The 8,072-nt window shown below is 35.6% G+C and overlaps 1 protein-coding gene across 1 annotated transcript; it reads left to right on the forward strand.

Annotated features, from left to right (window-relative positions):
• The first annotated feature begins 241 nt into the window (after positions 1 to 241).
• Positions 242 to 7,691, forward strand: LOC130802349 (probable isoprenylcysteine alpha-carbonyl methylesterase ICMEL2). The gene is made up of 11 exons (XM_057666321.1): positions 242 to 608; positions 3,092 to 3,168; positions 3,397 to 3,466; positions 3,767 to 3,847; positions 3,966 to 4,040; positions 4,755 to 4,856; positions 4,940 to 5,077; positions 5,804 to 5,869; positions 5,955 to 6,098; positions 6,214 to 6,304; positions 7,311 to 7,691. Exons 1-11 carry the CDS (start codon positions 343 to 345, stop codon positions 7,470 to 7,472), a joined length of 1,272 nt encoding a protein of 423 aa, XP_057522304.1. The 5' UTR covers positions 242 to 342; the 3' UTR covers positions 7,473 to 7,691.
• Positions 7,692 to 8,072: the final 381 nt, after the last annotated feature.

Below are 8,072 nucleotides of genomic sequence, written 5' to 3' on the forward strand. Positions count from 1 at the left end.
GTTTAAATCAGACCTAACAATTTAATATTTATCGATTTTAAAATTGTACTTAATTTAAATATGAATTTAAAACAAATTTAAAATAATATAAAAATTAATAGAGATACAAAACTCAATTTAAATCGACTCAAAATAAATAATTTAAAATCAATCCGATTAGTCGAACGAACGTTCTCACCAAAACATTAGGAAAACTAGCGGTTACCCGCTTCGCAAATTATTGGACCCACACAGCTGTTATTATTTCCATGAATTCTCTTACATTCGAATAACCAAAAGATTCGTAATTTTCAATTTCTTTCTTTCCAATCCATTCTTTATTTTTTTTTTCAGAATCTGGCAATGGCGACTGGTATGGTGTCGTTGCAGGGATCTGAAGAATTCCCCCTTATGGACAATAATCAAACATCTACTATCCCGGAAAGTAATAAAATGGGTACCAATATCATCGGGGAAAATGACTGGAAACCAGAAATTGAGCCCCACCGCTGGAGAATTCCTGGCCAAATTGATCAATCTTCGCAGTCATTCGGACAAGATATTAGACATGTTGCTTCCGAGACTTACTTGATTACCGGTCTTAGCTTCAAGCTTCTTAGATACCTTGGGTAACTTTTTCATTGATATTTCAATTTTGCTTAATTTTTTTGAATTATTTTGTTTAATTGTTGGAGATTTGTTCATTATTTGATAGAATGTGAATTGGGTTTGTTTGGATTTTTTTGCAAGTTTTTTTGGATATCTGTTTTATTGTTATTTATGTAGCAATGCTTAAACCTCGGATTTAGAGTTGGAGATTAGTTCTTCTTCTCATTATATTTGCTATGTTAATCAATGTATTTTGTTTAGTTTTTTTTGGGTTCCTATAAATTTAGACCATTATTATATATGCTCTATCGTCCTTTGGACTACATGTTTGGATAGAGCAGCACATGCGTGCTCATACTTGGCAGCTAGCACTTGTTGTAAAATAACATACATGTGATCTAGCTTGATGAGCTACTTCTTCGAAAACCAATTGGTTTTGGGATGAAATCGGATTTGTGTGCAGGAACTTTTCTCTTGTGTGACTCTTGTTTACATGCCCATTGACAAATTTTTCATGGTATTAAAGCTGAGGGTTTCCAATCAACTATAAAAAATCTCGGCCTTTCATTAAAAAACTTGCGGGTTTGAAAATAATGACGTTCTCACCCAATTTAAAAGATGGGCTCACATGTGAGGGAGGGTGTTGAAAAATAACCCACATGTGATAGGTTGACTAATATATAAGCTTGATGGACTACTTCTCCTATTACTGATTGGTTTTATGATGGAACCTCATCGACTTTGCTTGCAATCAATTCTTTTCTTGCATGAGTGCTGTTTACAAGCCCCATAGAAAATTATCAACGCTAAATATTTTACTTTTAGATAATGGTTGATGAAATTCAAATTCAAACCACTGATCGTTTTAGTGATTTAATGATTTTCTTAGGGAGATTGTACTTTAAGGTTGTGATTCATAGGGGGAAATTTAACAACTAAATTTTGGTAATAAACAAAAACTTAAACAATTAACACTTATGGATCCATAACATGTGTTATGTCTGGATGAGAAAACATCAGGGGGAAGGATGGGGAGGGTAATAGATGGATGTCGTTTATTCATTTGAATACCAAAAGGGAGGAGAGGGAAGGGAAATTAAGGGGAGTGAATTGGAGTAGAGAATTCCTTTACATTTTGTACGCAACATTGGGAAGATTTGGAAGAAAAATACCTTAATCTTTCATGTAATCATATGGAGGAAGAAAATGATGTCTTTTTGGCGCTGTTAATAACAATGAAAATCTTTTGTTTATTTTGTTATTTAATATTTCAAGTTGTACTCAATGTATCATGTATGTTTGGTTGTGTTTTTATTTGATTTTTTTTACTTGTGCTAGAAAATAATGGTGACTTTTAAAGTACGATTTATGAATCCATTGAATAATGTTGTCATCTTTTTAGAACCGATAGGTTTGTAATTTCTACATTGGCAGAATGATGGAGATAATGTGGATTATGGATTGCTAATCATCATATATGGTGTTCTTGTAATTTATGTCATTGTTAAATCATGGGTGATTGAGATGGTGACATTTACTTTTATCTAACTTTTAATTCCCTATAAATCTGATCCCAAATATGTGTATCAAACATGCGAGTGGTATGGTGTTTGGCTAATTTGACAAAATAGTTAGTGACTTTGGAATCGTCCATTTCCTTGGTGCAGATTAGGTAATAATGGTGAGTGGCGGTAATAAACTAGATTGTAGGATGGGTATATGGCTATGATTGAAGTGAAGGGATAACATGTAGTAGTCTTAAATATTGTTAAGAATTATTACCTAAAAATATATTGTATAGAATACTGCTTTATGTTGGGTTATTTATTCCTTAAAGTTTTTAGTTGAGTAAAGTAAAACCTTTTGGAGTAATTAAACGGAGAAGTTAAAAAATAGATAAGTGTATGGGTATGCTAATCATTTTGATGTGTCAACCAACTTGGATTTCATCTCGTGTGACAATACGAGGAAAAGTGACTGATTCTAATAAGATCTTAGTGAATTAAATATCATGATGTTTTTTGATATCATTCTTTGTTTTTTGATAAAATGGGAGTTGTATTTTCTAGAAGAATATGTGAAATCCATGTAGTGAAGAATGAAGATAGTGTAGATACGACCGATTAGGGCGAAGTTCATCTAGGGGTCAACTGGTCAATGAATGGTGTTAAAGGGGTTGGATGGGATCCTTAAGGCACGATCACTATCTCAAATAGTGTGGTGCACATGTGTTTCAGTTGGAAACAACGACAGGTTCAAATTTGGTTAGTTAATCAATAGTCAGTAATTATGTGAGGCTATTTTCAAGATCTAAAATTTCATTGACTACACACTTTCTTGTTTGGTCTTGATCTGTGCATGTTTAACTCCTTAATACTCTAATTTTAGATTACTATAATTGGTCTTGTGTAAGCTTCATGGTCTTGTATTTCATGCTTGAATATTGTATTAGACTTTCTATATTTTGTGAGCTATTTTGGTCTCTAATCACTTACGCATACAGGGTAGGCTACCGATGGATTATTAGACTACTTGCGCTTCTCTGTTATGCCATGCTACTTTTACCTGGTTTCCTTCAAGGTAAGATGATCATTTGAGTAAATGTAACAATCTGACATTTAATAACGAGCAAGATAGAGATACTAACAAGGAACAATTCTTGATAGCCTTGATATTCCGGATGTGGAAACTCATTTAAGATTTTTGACGCTGTAATGATTACAAAAAATATAGACGTCTTATAATCATTTGCCTTTCGCTCACTAAAAACAGATCTTGATGCAGTTATTTTCAATCAATTTTGTGCAGTTGCCTACTATTACTACTTTTCGAGCATGGTACACCGGAGTATCATTTATGGAGATCAACCAAGAAATAGGCATGTCTTCATTCTAATTTTTATTTGTCTTTGGTCATAGGGAACATTGTGTAAACGAATTTTGCAAAACTATTTTCGAAGGTCTGGGTATGTGCGAGGAAGACTGGAAACAATTAATGCAGACGATCGCTGGGAGATTCCTTTTTATGGGATTAAGGGCTCAAACTTTGGCATTATTATTGTTGTAGTAGTGCACTTTTCTCAGACAAGTGAATATTGGGATTAATATATGTTATTACTCTTTTACTTATTTCATTTATTTGGCCACTATTTCAAATTGATAATTTGCTTTAAATTCAGGTTAGACCTTTACTTGCCAACAAATCCTGATGGAAAGAAGCCAGTTGTAGTATTTGTAACTGGTGGAGCTTGGATTATTGGGTAAGTGATTTTTTAAGAACTTATTTTGAGTGGGGTATATATTTTTCAAGACCTTTACTTATTTCATATTTGCCGCCCTTGTGACTGATGTTGAATTTCTCTGGTCTTGCTGATTTAGGTACAAAGCCTGGGGTTCCCTTCTTGGACTACAGTTGGCTAAGAGAGATATCATAGTGGCCTGTCTTGACTACAGGTGAGGAGTTAATGCATAGCCAACTTATGATTCTGGTTAGAAAGTTTTTGAGTTTAACATAGAGTTGATCAAGAAAAGACTGATTTGAAAAACCCATTCTATTTTTGCCTCAAGTAGGTAATGACCTATACTTGAACTGGTAGAATCCTGATCACATGGGCCTAATTTGGCTAGAAACTGCAACTCAGGCCGAGTCAAATGGCCAAACCAGTCGGGCTTGACAGCTTGGGCCATAATTGATCAATTCCAATTTGATGATAAGCCAGTGATTTATTTATTGGGCTTTATTTAACAATTACATAATTGATTCAGAATTGTTCATTCGGGTCATCGGGTTGATTTCGGATTAAGTATTTCAGGTAGGTTTGAAATCGGGTTTTGTGTCCATATTGTCTGTACATGATTGTAAATCATTTTTGAAGTCGGGTCAAATCGGGTTCGGTTAGAAGTCTGGTAAATTTTGGGTCATCGGGTCTGTTATGAAGACCTCTCAGTGAGTATCTAAGTATCAGGGTAATCTAATTATAAGCAGTATTAATTGGTTGAAGTTTGTGATTCTTGTTGGTGTGTCTGCATCTTTTTTGTTCTTCCTCTTTTTCAAAGCCTCAATTGCAAATGATACATTTGGCTGTTGCTCGTGGTTTTTTTTTTCTATGCATTACAGTCTGCTTGACGTGATCAGAAAGCGATTCTTACTTCAAACTTTTCATGCAGAAACTTTCCTCAAGGAACCATTAGGGACATGATCAAAGATGTTTCCCAAGGTATCTCATTTGTATGCAATAATATCGCTACTTCTGGAGGGGATCCTGACAGGTATTTTTGACTTATAACATTAATATAATACAAAGATTGCCTTTTCTCATCCTGTTTGTGAGCTTTTTCTTGTGTGGTTATAGGATTTATCTTGTTGGGCAATCAGCTGGTGCACATATTTCAGCTTGTGCTCTCTTTGAGCAGGCGATTAAAGAGTCGCAAGGAAAAAGCTGTTCTTGGAGTGTCACACAGATAAAATCATATTTTGCTCTATCTGGCGGGTATGTAACGATTTAGATTTTTCTTTTTTACTATCCCCATCTCTGTGACTTTTCACTTCTTTTTCATGCTTTTAGACACTTTGACGCTTAGGTTGTTTCTCCCTTGTTTTGCTTTAAATGCCGAGTACATTGTTTTGTGGCTCAACCCACCCGTAATCCATAGTGATATGTTGATCCTAGGCATTAGTAAAAGTTTGCTGATCGCACCAACTTATAATTTCAAAAGTAGAGCAGAATATTAAGTTGATTTTTTACCAAATCCATCAGGATTCTCTTTTGTTTCTTGTTCACATGGCACTAGTTTGTGTTAGTGCAATATAGAGGTATTTAACGAGGCGGATCACATTTTAACGAGCCATGGTGTAAAGGGCCGGGCCGGGCAGGAAAATTATAGGAATTGGTTGAGAAAAAATTTCTACCGCTTTTTTTATATGATATTATTATATACATAGGTGGATCGACCCAACGGGCCATAAAGTATTATATGAACTTTTAAAAACCGGGTCAAAGTGGGTCGAGTTTAAACAGGCTTTGACCCCCCCGGCCCATTTAAATTTTGACCCGACCCGCCTCCGTTGAACAACTAGTGCAATAGATTCTACATGCCTGTATAGATCGTAAAATTTAGTATCAAACTGTTTTACTGCTGAAGATTCAATTTTTTGCATTAAATGTAAATGTCTACCATCGATATATCTAACTATTTCCTTCAACTCTGTGGATTAGGTACAACTTGGTGAATTTAGTTGATCACTTTGACAATCGGGGCCTCTACCGAACCATATTCTTTAGGTATCTGCCCATCATTGTGCTTTAACCTGTGCTTTCAGTTTTGTTTTACGCAGCTTAACATAACGAATACTATTTGATCTTGCAGCATTATGGAAGGAGAAAGTTCTTTGAAAAAGTATTCTCCAGAGCTTCTTGTACAAGATAAAAGCATTGAAAAAGCTGTTCGATTGTTGCCGACTTTCTATCTTTTCCATGGAACTAATGACAACTCCATCCCATCACTTGCCAGGTCTAATCTTTTTCAAGCACCAGCTACGCGTTTTATTATTTGGCGGCTGCACATTTACTCTTTTGAACTTAAATTACACATCTTTTAAGTTTAACGATTAATATCTTTTGTGCAGTGAAAATTTTGCTGATGCTCTCAGAAAAGCTGGTGCTCACGCTGAACTGATTCTATACAAGGGGAAAACTCATACTGACTTGTTTGTACAGGTGAGAATTTCCGAACCCTTGTTGTCATGATGAATATATATGCTTTTCTAATGGTTTCAATTTTTTTGCTTGACAATAATGCCTCCCGAAACGCCTTCTTTACTTCGTGAACGTATGACTAGTTGTGTACTTAAGTTTTGTGAAAGGATTAGGATCAACTCCCTCTCCCGCATTGCCCGATTCTTCCTTACCCCCGAATAAAAGAAATACGTTTTGTGAAACGATTAGCTTCCTTCCTATATTGCAAAATTGACTCTTGTGTTGTGTACTAGAAGCACTAACATATAACGTTCATAATGTTAGAAATCTACTACCAATATTAGATACCTCCTAAATGCACTAAACTTGTGGTGTTGTGCATATCCGTGACACCAACCTCTTTAACGTTGAAGGATTATGGTGATCAGTGTAACATATTCGCCACCTAATGGCTTTTTGAATTTACAATTCGCTCAACCCGCCCTAAAAATAGTCCAAAACCGACCATAATTCACTTTTTTCAATTCACGATTCACGATTAGATTAGTGAATCATGTGAAGCGATCAGTGGGTGTTGGGTAGACCATGGCCAGTTTTTTGGGTCGATGATAGTGGGATTTTTCAGGTCGTGGGGCTGCAGGTAGCTAAATTACGAGATTTTCTTTGCACTGAAGTGGATTTTATTGTTTCCTACCATTTCTCTTCTTCAATCCATTTTTTCCCTTATGCCGAACATCAGTGGGAATGTCTTAACAATCCTCGACAATGGAACACATTCATCTTCTGCATCCCTTTTTTTCGCTTCAAATACCAGTTCGTGACAATGGAACCCATCTTGCCATTTTTCAGTTCTCTAACCCTGCTATAGGAGAATACCTTTATCCATAAATCCATATACCCGATATAACCTCAAAACTAAAAGCATATAGTAGTCAATCCGTGTTTGAAAACAGAAAGGCATTTAATAATCTGTGCATGCATCTGTGTAATCTAGTCTTCTATTAACATAACGAGATCATTATTGTAGGATCCACTAAGAGGTGGTAAAGACGAACTGTTTGAGCATATGGTTTCCGTCATACACGCAGATGATCAGGAAGCTTTGGCCAAAGATGCAATGGCGCCTCCTATGAGACGCTTTGTCCCCGAGATATTGTTGAAGATTGCTGGGCGAATTAGCCCTTTTTAGGCTGCCTCGTTCACGATTTGGACGCCAATTTGTCGCCTACATATTCTTATTCTTAATGCAGTATTAATATCACATCATATTTCCCTTTTGTATAGGATTAGAAAAGCTTATTGCATTCTTTAGCCCTCACCAATTAGCTTGTTTGGTTTTAGTATTAATCGGTAATGAGCCATTAATTTGTAAATTCTGATGTTCAATGAATGGGAATGTTTATTTTTTGAGATACAAGCTTAACATTAGTTGGTTAGTTCTTGTGCTAGTGTAACATGAGGCTTCAGCTTGAGAGGGTGAGAGGATAGGATTCGACCTCGGGTTACAAGCAATTTCTCTCAATAACACATTTTTACAATTCTTTCCTTTAAATGGTATTTGAATGTGAAGATGGGAGTGGATTAGGCTGGCATGAAGGGCGTTCAGGGCTTCAGGCATGGCTCGCTTAAGGCGCGATATGTGAAAAATTGAAATGAATAAGACAAATTATCAAAAAAATGCACGAAATAAGATAAGTTTCAACTTATTTTCAAAAGTAAGCGTGTAATTTTCAAACCTATGGTTTGGGGCTGTTCGCAGTTACTAACTGCGAACAGGTTGAAAAAGCAA

Source organism: Amaranthus tricolor, chromosome 16 (assembly GCF_026212465.1).
Source record: "Amaranthus tricolor cultivar Red isolate AtriRed21 chromosome 16, ASM2621246v1, whole genome shotgun sequence".
Taxonomy (NCBI): Eukaryota; Viridiplantae; Streptophyta; class Magnoliopsida; order Caryophyllales; family Amaranthaceae; genus Amaranthus; species Amaranthus tricolor.

Bases quoted from the DNA above. Each gene is read 5' to 3' on its own strand.
- LOC130802349 (XM_057666321.1), top strand. From the start codon at position 343: ATGGCGACTGGTATGGTGTCGTTGCAGGGATCTGAAGAATTCCCCCTT. The intron at 609-3,091 runs GTAACTTTTTCA...TTACGCATACAG, and splicing joins AAGCTTCTTAGATACCTTGG to GGTAGGCTACCGATGGATTA. The intron at 3,169-3,396 runs GTAAGATGATCA...AATTTTGTGCAG, and splicing joins TTTACCTGGTTTCCTTCAAG to TTGCCTACTATTACTACTTT.